General features: G+C 43.9%; 1 protein-coding gene across 1 annotated transcript; it reads right to left on the bottom strand.

Moving 5' to 3' along the window:
- Window positions 1-756: 756 nt before the first annotated feature.
- Window positions 757-11,411, bottom strand: pkdccb (protein kinase domain containing, cytoplasmic b). Its single transcript, XM_041954144.1, has 7 exons — window positions 10,708-11,411; window positions 9,823-9,954; window positions 7,213-7,484; window positions 6,782-6,861; window positions 6,379-6,486; window positions 2,033-2,209; window positions 757-1,697 (listed from the first exon to the last, which is right to left on the bottom strand). Exons 1-7 carry the CDS (start codon window positions 11,326-11,328, stop codon window positions 1,591-1,593), a joined length of 1,497 nt encoding a protein of 498 aa, XP_041810078.1. The 5' UTR covers window positions 11,329-11,411; the 3' UTR covers window positions 757-1,590.
- Between the last annotated feature and the right edge of the window lie 887 nt (window positions 11,412-12,298).

The raw sequence follows: 12,298 nt of genomic DNA, 5'->3' as shown, positions 1-12,298 counted from the left end.
GATTACTCAAAAGTGGGGAGTGGGGGAATGTGAAGAGTGAAGGATGACATGATGCTCAGGTCACTGGCTCGTATCAGGACATCACTGGTATTTGGTCTGCTCTTTCTCTCCCACCAGAGTCTCTGTGGCTGTGACAAGTCCTGACTTTACAAATCCTTCAGCCTGCCACCCTGCAGCCCTGCCTTTATCTCAGCCTCACCCGGTTCCTCCTGGCAGGCACAGATGGCAAGCCCATTCGTGTGCAAACCACAGGTTGAGCTCCGATTGTCCTGATGACTGCCTTTGTCTTACAGTAATGCCCCCTCTCTCACCATAACAAAGGGCTGGTAAGTAAGCTAATTTACATGTATTAATTAAGGCTCATAATGAGCCCTGCATGACGGGGCATTTGAGTGCATTCCTCTGGTATTGTGCAAACTCTGCGGAGCTCCGTAGGTTTGCTGTCTCACCTATTCAGATGGGCTACTGATTGTAGCTGTGGGGGCACGCAAGCAGATAAAGGATTTAAAACACACACAAAACCAGGTCAGTATACACATGCAAGTTTCACCTCCCCCAGTGAGACACACACACACACACACACACACACACACACACACACACACACACACACACACACACACACGAATGAAGGTGCTAATGAGAAATAAACAGGCTGTTAGTTATAGTTAGACTTAATTCAATAAATATGCAAATAACCACTACAGCAAAAAAGTAGAAACAATACATTTATATCATTACAAAATAGTAAAACTGTACAATTACAATAAGTGAAGTATAAAAAAAAAACACGGAAGTGAATAATTTTTCATTGAAAATAAAAGTTTCACCCACAAGGTGCACATAAGCTATAATGCACAGTCATGTAAGAACAATTACATTTCATTCGGTCGTATAAATATTTATGAACTAAGAACTATAAACTAAGTTTACAAAAGTATGTAAAAACAGGCTGCTCTGGAATGGTTTTAATCATCTTTACTCATTGTTGGTGTGTAAATGCTTACATGGCTGATGCCATCTCATACCACAGCGCCGCTAAACCGGGGAACCATGAAAAAACAGCCACAACCTCAGCGCATTAACATCAAAGTGTATTTGTATAAGAGCTTGTTTTCTTTTCTCGTCCTCGGGCTTCAAACGCTGAGCTGCAACGGCTGTTCTTCTTACCTCTTTGGCTTAAAAATCCTACAGCGGGGACCCAGCCTCACAGCGAAAGCCAACACACATGGCGAGTAAAGACAAGGTAGAAAAAAGTAAAAAACACGCAGAGGGCACAAGGCTCTCCCCTCCTTAATTGTACCTGAAGGGAAATCCCTTTAAATAGTTGCTGGCAGAGGCAGTGAGCTGGCAGGCACATCAAACAGTCACTGAGTAGAAGCCCTATAAATACATCACATTCACTTGCCTCACTTCAAACGCCTCCTCCTCGGCCCGGCCTCTACTCCTCTCCTGCAAATCCACAGAGCCGAGGCGCGTTCGACGTGTTCGCAACATTTGGCTTCGCTTCACATCACCGACTGCGTGTGATCTCTCATCCTGCTCCGCAATGACTCGACCCTAACGAGACTGTTCTGTTTGTTGGTTGCGTCATGCTGTGGACGTGTCGGGAGCTTTGGTTTTCTTCACGTACACCTCTGATGTCCCATCAGGCACCAGATGACTGAAACTGCTCCTGAAAGAGGCCAGGAGGCGACCTGCAAAGCATGGAAACAAAGCGCCATGTTAAACACATCTGCAACATCAAAAAGTTACATGTTTTGACTCGATATCCTTAATAACTGTATACAGTTCAACATTCAAAAGCTTCACCAAAAGATTAAAGGAGTAGCAGCTGTTTACTCAGCATCATGATTTACCGGATAATTACACATGTTCATTACAGAGCATTTTCTGTATTTGAGGCTGATATGATTCATGTCATGAGTTTTAATCAGAGAAAAACGTGAGCTGGAAAAAGCTTCTATAATTTAAAAAGCCAAATTCTGGACAGATGAAAAGTAAGGAGGAGTTCCTGAGAGTCTTTACTAACCCGTCCATGTCCTCTGTCCCGTCAGAGTGAAGCTGTTGCACTGAGAATGGGAGTTACAGATGAACGCTGCCTCTCTGGCGCTGTGGACCGACAGCACGCAGCCCTGCTGGCTGTAGGACGGCCAGCAGCGGTACTCGGCGTTCCCAGAGGTCCCCATGCCTCGCATCACGGTGTAATCTAACCACAGAAGAGGAGATGCCACTTCAATACATGAGGCTACTGAAAGATTTTGAAGCGCTCTCTGAGGGGAAGATGAAAGTTTAATGATCCCTGAGGGGGGAAACGGATACTGTGCAGCAGCGAATGAAGAGAATACAGATAAGAAACGTGCACAACAACAACCCAGAAAACAGCTTGAAGGTGAAAATATAAGCGGCAACTACACAGCTCACATTATCCCGGAGGGTGGAAGATATATTGACCTATATTCAGTTTTCCATTGATTATAATGTCAATGGTAGTAGTAGCAACTGAAGGATCTGGTTTGCTGTGAACATGTTCACCAAAGAAAGTCTGTTTTATCACAATACAAAATTACCAATAAGTAGTATTTTACATAGGCTTGTGTGTCCTGTGAAAATGTACATATAATGCACATAGAAATGTACGGAAATGTACCTGAAAACATTTTATTGCAAAATGTATTTTTTTCTGAGCATGTACATGTTGAAGAAGAAACAAAAGGTCAACATAAACCTTTAGATTTAATTTTTGCTGCCAGTTTTTATGACAAATAGGGCTGCTCCTAACAATACTTTTAACTATGGCTTAATCTGCCAGTTATTTTCTTGTAATTCTACCAGGGGAGCTCTTATTTTACAACCCCCCCAACGTCTGTGTTACATGCAGTGCATTTGGGTACACTCGAATGTACTGACATTATCCCTCAGGCATGATGTCAAGGCTCTGCCTAACATCCACCTTCTGACTGGCAAGAGATATGAGCCCCCTGAATATGCACCCGAAATGCTTTAACAGCGTCCATAATTCTCGACCAGGAGAGAGGCAGAAAAAAAAGACGCAGCAAAAAAAAAAAAGAAAAAAAAAAAAGACCAAAGACGAAAAAATCAACAAGATGCCAATTAGCACAGGACAAAAGTTATCACATGGTCTCTGTGTTTGGCTGAATATGGTCATTTGTGGTGGAATTTTGACTACAAATTACAGACATGGCACGGGATTAAGATCAGAGATGACCGCCACAATTATTATAAATTACCAGAGGTCCCAGTCTACTTGTAGACTAGTATTACCGATCTACGATTACCTAGGTACAATAATAGGGCTTGAATCGTTTGGTCCGTAAAATAAATGAAAACCGTGCAAAAAATTACTATTTTTTATTAACAAAACGTGCCAGAGCCCAAGATGTTCTTAAACTGCTTGTTTTGTTGAAAGAAAGATGGATCATTTTACTTTCACAAGCGCAAATGAAAAGAAGCAAATCCTCATAACTAAGAAGCTGGAACCACCTGATTATTCTCTACCAATAAATTAATCGCCAAATTGTTTCAGCAATGACAAGCACACCTTTTTTTATGTAAAACATCTTGTTAAACAGCCAAACCATCTACATCTATTAGAGTCTTTGTGAAAAGAATATAACCTCTATTTGACTCCATTTTGAGCTTGCCCGACATTTGCATTGCATTCATCATTATAACTCTTTCAGACGTCTTGTGGATCTGGCCTTAAATCATCTGCTACACATTAGCAGGAGCCATGAGAAAGCAGCATGCACACATGTGCCTACACACACACACACACACACACACACACACACACACACACACACACACACGAACAGGACAAAAGCCTTGTCTGTGAGTCCGTACGGAGGAGGCACACTGTTACAAACTGTTAACCTTCTTAAATGGCAGGAGCCGGTGTGTGTGGGGGGGCATTGTTAAGAGGAAAAAGACATGAGGATCTGTCTTCTGGGCTCGAGAAAAGGGAACAAGGAGAAGGAGTGTTTCGAGGATCCTTCTCAGGGGAGAAAAAAAATGAGGCCTGCTGGGGAGCGAGGCCTCAGCTGTTGAGACCGAAACATACAGTATGAATATAAGCTCTTTATGCTTAAGATGAGGCCGGAAACAAGTCTACCTTTCAAATAAATACGACTATAAAGAAAGTCAAATATTCATGACAGTGCTCAGGACCTAAATGAATTTACCCTGTGCCTTTTAGCCCACGACTAAATTCATACTTACAGCAAGAGCCATTTTAAGGAACTACCTTGTTAACAGATTCTGGCGTCCTCCATCATACATGATCTCAACGGTGGAAAAGTTACGTCCACATTACCGATTAATCTCCATCTGACAGCAATTTCATTTTCACACACACACACACACACACACACACACACACGCTCATGTGATTATACTAAGTTCGTCTTTGAGCTGTGTTGCCATTTGGCTTCTTTTATCAGCTTAATTTTGTCTTTGGCTTCAATTATAGTTTTTTCTCTTTTGAGGGAAGGAATGTTAATGAGTCCATGTGTTTTTTTAATACACAATCGCACAATCTTTGATTGTTTGTTTTTCTCTACTGGTTGCTTAATCATTTAAAAACAACAGTTTGAGAAATACGCAGATTTGCTTTCTTGGTGTGGGTTAGATGACAGATTCAAAACCACTCTCATGTCTGTGCAATATGAAGCTAACGCCAGCAGCTAGTTCGGTTAGCTTAGCATAAAGACTGGAAACAGGGTAACATAATAGCTTTTCTCTGTCTAGCGGCAAAAAACCGCCGGCACCCCAAGCTCACTAATTAACACATTATCTCATTTGCTTAATTAAGTGTAAAAAGCAATTCACCACTTTATGGGGGGTTACGTGCCATGCTATTTTTTGTCAGGAACCAGTAACTTCCTCCTGAAATGGCATTTCCTTTGGACAGAGCCGGGCTAGCTGTTTCCCTAACAGGTTAAGCTAATTGGCTGCTAGCGATAGCTGACATACAAACTTTGACTCTAACTCTAATTAAATGGAAAAGTATTTTAACTGTGTAAACCTAAAGCAAGCTAAACCAGCTGCGTCCTGTGTAGAAATGATAGTTTTGGTTGGTTACGTGCTAGACTATATCTTGACTATTATAATGGCAGTAACTTAAAGTGTCCTCATCCAACAAGACACAACATGCTAATTAACGAGTTTTAGAGGCAGGTAGATTTTTTAACCTCTGGACACAGCCAGTCTAGCTGTTTCCCTGTTTACAGTGTGTATGATGAGTTAAGCTAACCGGCTGCAGTAGCTGTAGCTTTACTTATCAATCTTCCCATCTGGCTAACTCTCGACAAGAAAGTGAATACATGTGTTGCCAGTATGTCAAAACTAAATTAAGCTAAGCTAAGTTAAACTTGAATAAGTTAAAAATGCGAACGTGCCTTTCCTCCACCCAAAAACCACCTCTGTTTCATCAAAACCCAAAATATGGTGAAATAACACACACACACACACACACACACACACACACACACACACACACACACACACACACACACACACACACACACTTTTTTAGGTCTTATCACACACACACTTAGCAGCAGCAGCAGCAGCAGGGTTGACTCATGGCACCTCCTTGTTAAGCTAAAACATTCCCTCCTGGTGTCAGCCTCCACGCCCAGGCCTCTTTACCCTGAATCTGTGATTAAATTCACAAAGCGCTGCTATATAAACAGTCCAGCATCTGGGGGACGGAAAATCTCACCACAGGAACGCAGCCAGTCATTCTGTTATTAATATTTCATAGAGCTGAAAGGAACGGCGGGAGGGGTGACGGGGCAGCAGTGGAGTGAGTGAGTGGAGGCGAGCTCTAGGGAGGGAAAGTGAAGGACTTTCACTGCTTATACTGACAGAATATAAAAGTGGGACAGAAAGTTTGCAAAGAAATAACTTTTCTCAAAAGGCAAAAATATGTTAACCAGAAATTTTCTAATACAAAGAATGCAGAAGTCGGGTGAGAGGTTTGCAAAAAAAATCTCTATATGACTAAAAGGCCAATGGACCAAACAGAAGAATAACTCCATGTAATCCCTGCACTGTTTTTTTAAATGAACGCCGACTGTGCTCTCTGAGCCAGAGACATGCAGGATTAATCCCACTTTGTTGGTCTTGTCCTCTCATTCCAGCTGCCTAATAAACCTGTCAAAACAGCCTGAGCGGGAGAAACACCCCCTTTCATTTTTTTTAAGAGATACAAAATGAAAACAGAGGTGCAGACTGAGTTTTCTCTGTAAGGGGGGAATCAAAAAAGGCCAGGTATTCTCTCCAAGAAAAGAGCGCACAAGAGGACCCACTGTACTTCATTAAAAAAGCAGCCTTCATTCCACGAGCTCTTACCTTTGATTATTGATGGAGGCAGGTTGTCCAGGTGCAGGCCAGACTTGTAGAGGAGGAGGATGTGTTCAAAGGCCTCCAGCGTTTGATTGATGTCGGCTTTCAGCTCCCCTGGACACACAAAATGCTTTAAATCTTGTAAAAGATCTAACCCACTACAGCCATAAAATCATACTCGTCCAATACGGGATGATTTGTTTCTTCCCCTCACTATGCTGGGATAAGTGTGATCTCAGAACAAATTGTATTCATTACAGCGTTACATGTCATGAAGCATCTCATCGAGCTCATTAAAAGAAGCACTTAGGGCGAGGCATGCCATTACACGACTACAATGGTGGAAAGAATTGCTGTCTGATCTTCAGCAGTTAGCGTCGCATCGTGTTAAGACGTCTCTCCTCCTCACCTGTGGAGTTCATGATGTGGTCTACCAGGTGTGTGAGCCCGGGCGGGGCCTGATGAGGCAGCAGGTAGGTGAAAAAATACCTGAGGCCAAGCAAAGACAACTCATTCAGACAGACAGAAAGACAGACAAGCCCCATCACATAGTTCCCACAGAACATGTCTTGTCTCACACTGGTGTTAAAGCAAACACAGTTCATAAAGCTGTCAAAAATCTGAAGGCTTTTTAAACAGAAAGCACTTCTTTTTCCACTGAAACTACCAATTTATTCATCACACCTCCTCCATCAAAGCACAGATTTCCTGCTGTATGTCCTCACTTTCAACAACATTTTAGATGTCAGCTGAACCTATATTTAAGTAATCATCCTTGTAGCAGCTAATCCATCCATCCATCACACGTCTATCATGTGGTAAAACTGTCGCCTTGCTTACCTATAGGCGTTGTAAATGTTCCTCTTCTCGCTCAGGCCCTCGCACACTCCCCGGGCTGAGCACGGTAGCGTGAAATTTCTGTGTGGAAACTGGAGGGTGCAGTCTGCATCTGTCTGACAGGGGGTCTCCTCAGCGCTGGCGTCATCCAGGTCTGTGAGCTTCAGCTTGCCGGACACGGTGACAAACTGCCGGGGCTGGAAGTCCAGCAGGGCCACGGAGCCCAGGGGAGACTGGGACAGGAAGTGGAGGAGCCTGACCAGATCCAGGCACACCTGGGAGGAGATCAGACATGCCAAATCCTGATTAGCTGGATTGATGACTATTCGTGGGCAGTATAATAAATACTAAATTAAATTGCGGTTATTTGCCTTCCCCAACTTCCATGTTTGTGCAGACCCATATAATGTATGTAATGAAGACTTGGAAGGACTTTCGTAAAAAGGTATTATGTGGCTTTTTCACTTAGAGACTGTTTTTCCAGAGGAGTACAGAGGAGCTTCATCACATGGTGCAACCACAATAGCCTGAAGCTCAATATCAGCAGAACCAATGAACTCTTGGTGACTACAATGCTTCAAATATGGATGTTGCTGCAAAGAAGCTACACGTTATAAAACATGGATGCTTCACACACATCTTTAGCAGCACAGAAGATCTATACCATTGTTTCAAGGTGGACACCAAAGATTAGTGTCACCAATTCAGTATCAGCCCAAATGTGAAGTATGGTCATAATCTCTCCTTCTGCGTCTGAGTTATGATGTTGAATAATGGCCAGAAAAGTGTTTCTGCACAACATTCTGATGTCACAGTGAAGTTGACCTTTGACCTTTTGGAAATGACACGTCATCACTTTATAATTTGATCCTATGAGACATTGGTGTAAAAATTTTGCCATAATTAGCATATAACATCTTGAGTAATGGCCAAAAATGTGACCTTTGAGCACCAAAACCTAATCAACTCATCCTTTAGTCCAAGTTGACGTTTGTGCCAAATTTGAAGAAATCCCCTGGAGGGATTCCTGAGATATCACGTACACGAGAATGGGGTGGATGGACGGACATGTCCAGCCACGGCTGTAGCACAGAGCATTAATGAAACGCCCTCAGACCGTCCACACACCTGAAACCTGTGTCCAGTTCACTATCAGAGTAGACAAAGGAAACCTGCAAATATTCTAACTGGAAAATCTGAAGGCAGACATTATTGCATTACATGGTTCCCTTGTTTTTTTACTCTTTGTGAAATAAAAGCCTTTAAAAAATGTTGGAATAACTAGAAATTCTTGGTGGTCAAGCTAAAAGTGGACTTGTTTTTTCCTGAAAAGTTCACACAGTGGACAATGTAGTTAAGTTTTATTATATAGCTAAAAACAGTCAAATATAAAAACCTGCAGCCTCGCAAAAAACAGTGTTATTTGCTTTTAAGACGTTTCATCGACCGCATTTGCAAGCCATTTCCTGAGACTGTTTTTATAGTACTCTTTAAATCCTACAATAAAAACAGAAAGAGAAAATAAGTAGGCTACTAAAGGAAAAATAAAGGCATTAGCCACGCACTGACAGGCCATGAAATGATCCTGTCACACTACAAACATAGCTGCAGTGTTAGCTAATGCTCCGAGCCTCCTGGACGTCACTTGGTGGGATCGAAGTGCAATAATAACAGGGCTGGGTGAAACCAAACACCCCCGGATTACTGTAGTCTGCGCAGATGCAATGTAGCCGAGAGGGGCCGAGCAGCTCGAGGGGGGTATTATGAACGGCTATTTGGGTGATGCGGCGAAATGAGGCCCATAGCTGAGGTGATACTCGCAGACTGGGACGTTACTTTTGCTAATCCAAAAACAAAGCGTGCGTGCTCTGACATATTTTCTTTTCTCTTCCACTCAGTCTTTCTCTTTCAAACACAGCCATGCGTGAACACACACACACACACACACACACACACACACACATACACACACACACACACACACACACACAGTTGTGTTTCCACAACTTCTGGGGACACTACATAGATGTACATTAATTTCCTGGAGACTTACCCTAACCAGAACCAGAACCACTTCATGCCTAAACCTAAACCTAACCTTTACCTGAACCTAACCCACAATATGATTGTGTATATTGATGTATGTCCCCACAATGTGCTTAATACACACACACTTGGATCCCTGGAGTGTTAATTCAGCCTCTGTTGACTCCCACTGTGAGCATACCTGTGATGGGGGTTGACTAAAGCTCTGTGTGTGTGTGTGTGTGTGTGTGTGTGTGTGTGTGTGTGTGTGTGTGTGTGTGTGTGTGTGGAGGATGAGATGACATTCCTAGCATGCAGTGGATTAACTCCAGGACCCATCTCCATTCCAGCCACGGCCTGATCAAATACACTGAGGGACAGATGTCGGACCTCCAGGAGTTTCAAATGTCCGCCTCCCTCATCTTTCAACTGTCATCTCCCCTCCCAGGAACAGCAGGAGAGCTCGCGCACACACTATGTGCAACATGTGTGAGAGAGAGTTTCGGCCTCGCGGCGTGCAGCGTAGCACAAAGGATGAGTGACAGAGCATGCCCACCGACAGCTGGATGTGGGAGCTAACATGCTTACCCTGAATCTGTCCTCCCAGGGACTCTGGAGCAGCTGGATCATCTGGAGAGGATTCCCCTGCTCGAGAATGACTGTTACTCTTCCCCCCTCTCCTCCTCTTCCTCCTGAATCTCCTGCACAGTGACCTTTGAGCTGTGGAGTGGAGAGCAATTGTGGTTAGTCGCAGTGGTTAAAAAAAAAAAAGAGATCATCATGCTACTGTTTGCTTTTGCATTTTCACTCTGCAGGAAGTGTCTAAAAGTTCTGAAGGTAAGGGGAAATGAAGAGGACATGGTGTTCTGCCAAACTTGCTCTCTGCAGCTCAGACGTGTGTCAGTAAAATCACATTAGCCCTCAGGAGGAACCTGCTGTGTGCATTTGTGAAATGAATCAGTGAGGCATTGGGAGGCACGCCACCGTCGCACGGCTGCTGGAGGTGAGACAAAAACTCATCCGCTTATTGCAAACTCGTCCTGAATTGGGCCGTAATGGTTTGAGTGAATGGGCGCAGGGGGTTTCAGATGCAACCAGGGATAGCAGAGAGGACAGAGCCACATTGTCTGCTCCTGCCAAACTGGACCCAGAGGTCAGAAGAGGGTCAGTGAATTTAATTTAATTACATGGGAAGGTCCTGCAGAGCCAATGAGGCCTTTCATCCAGCATAGTGTGTGCGAGACAAAGGAAAATGTGAGCAGGGGTACATGGATTATGGAAAATCTTAATAATACTCCAGCAGTAGTTCCAGTGTTCGAACGTGAGCTTCTGATGACTTAGAATCCTTAAATTTGCCATCAAATATATTGTCTATAATGCTGCTTTGGCATTTGTGCATAAACCTGAACTTCCTAAAGTTTTTGAAAAGTCTTAAAATGTGTGCACACAAGGCAGACAGAGGGAGCACTTTACCTTAATGACGTTTGGATGCTGCAGCCTCTGCAGCAGCACTATTTCTTTCTTCAGCTTGTAAGAAACGAGCTCTCGGCAGCCTTGCGGGTCTTTAAAATCCTTCACGCACTTGCCCATGTCTATCCCCTGCTCGTTGACGAGTTTCAACGCCACCGGCTGACCTCCGGCTAGATTCACTTTGACAACCAGTTTGGTGTATCCAGACCCGAGGACCTCCACCGCCTGCATGTCCACCAGGGAATCGCAATCCATTTCATCCATATGCGCTTTCCTGGAGCCATGCGCGATCTCACTCCACAGACTGTAATCCAAAGACGTTTCTAGCGCTTGGTCGTGTTGGGTAGAATGTCCAGTCTCAACGGACAGTCCGTTTTCACCATCCTCCTCATCATTAGGTAGAAGCAGCGGAATTATTTCCCTGCGCCTCTCGTTCAGTTGGTAAATCAACGCCCCGCGGAGCGACGCGAACTCCCCCTCATCACCAGCGAGAGTTGCGTTGGAAAAGTGATATATTCTGGCTCCAAACTGCTGCACGCTGCTAATCAAGAGTGACACCAGAATGGAAAGAACCACGAAAGACAGGAGGGCAGCCGCGCGTAAAGAGTTGCCCATCCCGGCCATTTTCCTCTCGTGGCACGGCGACTGCTGCGGGGGGAAAAGACGCACGGCCGCCGGCTCGGACGACCGCTCGCTCCAAGTGAAAGGTCTCCTGACTTTTGTGCAGGAGACGGGATCGGCTCCTTGTTTCCACCTCCCCGGGAACTCCCTCTAGAGGTGTGTCCTGTCCGCTCGTAACTTTACACCCGCCGAACAACTTAGCAGGAGGGCTCCGGGTCATGTTGTCACTCAATCCGCGTGTCAAAGCGCTTTCCGCAGCTGATTTTACAACAGCAATCAGACGTTGCGCGTGTGGTAATATAAAGAAATGCAGTGGCCGGATATTAAAATGCATGTAATATTTAACACAAACGCACAAAAAGTTAATAAGGCAAAATATGTTTACATTTGAACTTGCATTTTGATTATAAAATAATCTTGAAACATTTTTTTATTAGTATCCTGATTAACTTCATTCAAAATATAAGATAATGATGATGAGTGTAACAAATAAAACGACAATTTCTGTGTTCATGTATATTTTACATTATTGTGGAAGCAGATCGACAGCTCTCACCTTCACAATCTGTCCAACAGGTGGCAGCAAAACACCTTTTTCTCTTCACTCATAACTCCTCCAGTTCCACTGATTTATTGGTGTTCAGAAACACTCCAGTAACATTTCACAGAAACACATGATTCTGCTCCTTGTTTCCACACAGTGCTTCGCAGTGTATTCCTTGTTGTATTTGTTTTTTTATTCAACTGTGTTTGTTTCACAGCTCTTCGGGCGGCACTGAAGCTGTAATGAAGTGTTTCCCTTCGCATCACTACTCACTACGCAGAGATCTGCCACAGGAAATTACCATGGCTGTCACCTCTGTAGCAGCCAGAAGCCGAGCCTCTCATTATGTGTGTGTCTGGTATCCAGTTCGTGCCTGTTAGGCTTTGGGTATGTGTGTGTTTGGGTGGGGTTTTTTTTCTCGTGCATGTG

The sequence above is a fragment of the Chelmon rostratus genome, chromosome 15 (genome assembly GCF_017976325.1).
Source record: "Chelmon rostratus isolate fCheRos1 chromosome 15, fCheRos1.pri, whole genome shotgun sequence".
Lineage (NCBI taxonomy): Eukaryota > Metazoa > Chordata > Actinopteri > Chaetodontiformes > Chaetodontidae > Chelmon > Chelmon rostratus.
The sequence above is the reverse complement of the archived record's forward strand: the minus strand, read 5'-3'. Positions and strand labels throughout refer to the sequence as shown.

What these genes read in the sequence shown, in the direction of transcription:
- pkdccb (XM_041954144.1), bottom strand. Translation starts at nt 11,328, where the DNA reads ATGGCCGGGATGGGCAACTCTTTACGCGCGGCTGCCCTCCTGTCTTTC. An exon ending in CCTGGGAGGACAGATTCAGG is followed by an intron (nt 7,485 to 9,822) that starts GTAAGCATGTTA and finishes ATCTCCTCCCAG; the next exon opens with GTGTGCCTGGATCTGGTCAG. An exon ending in GGGACAGAGGACATGGACGG is followed by an intron (nt 1,698 to 2,032) that starts GTTAGTAAAGAC and finishes CATGCTTTGCAG; the next exon opens with GTCGCCTCCTGGCCTCTTTC.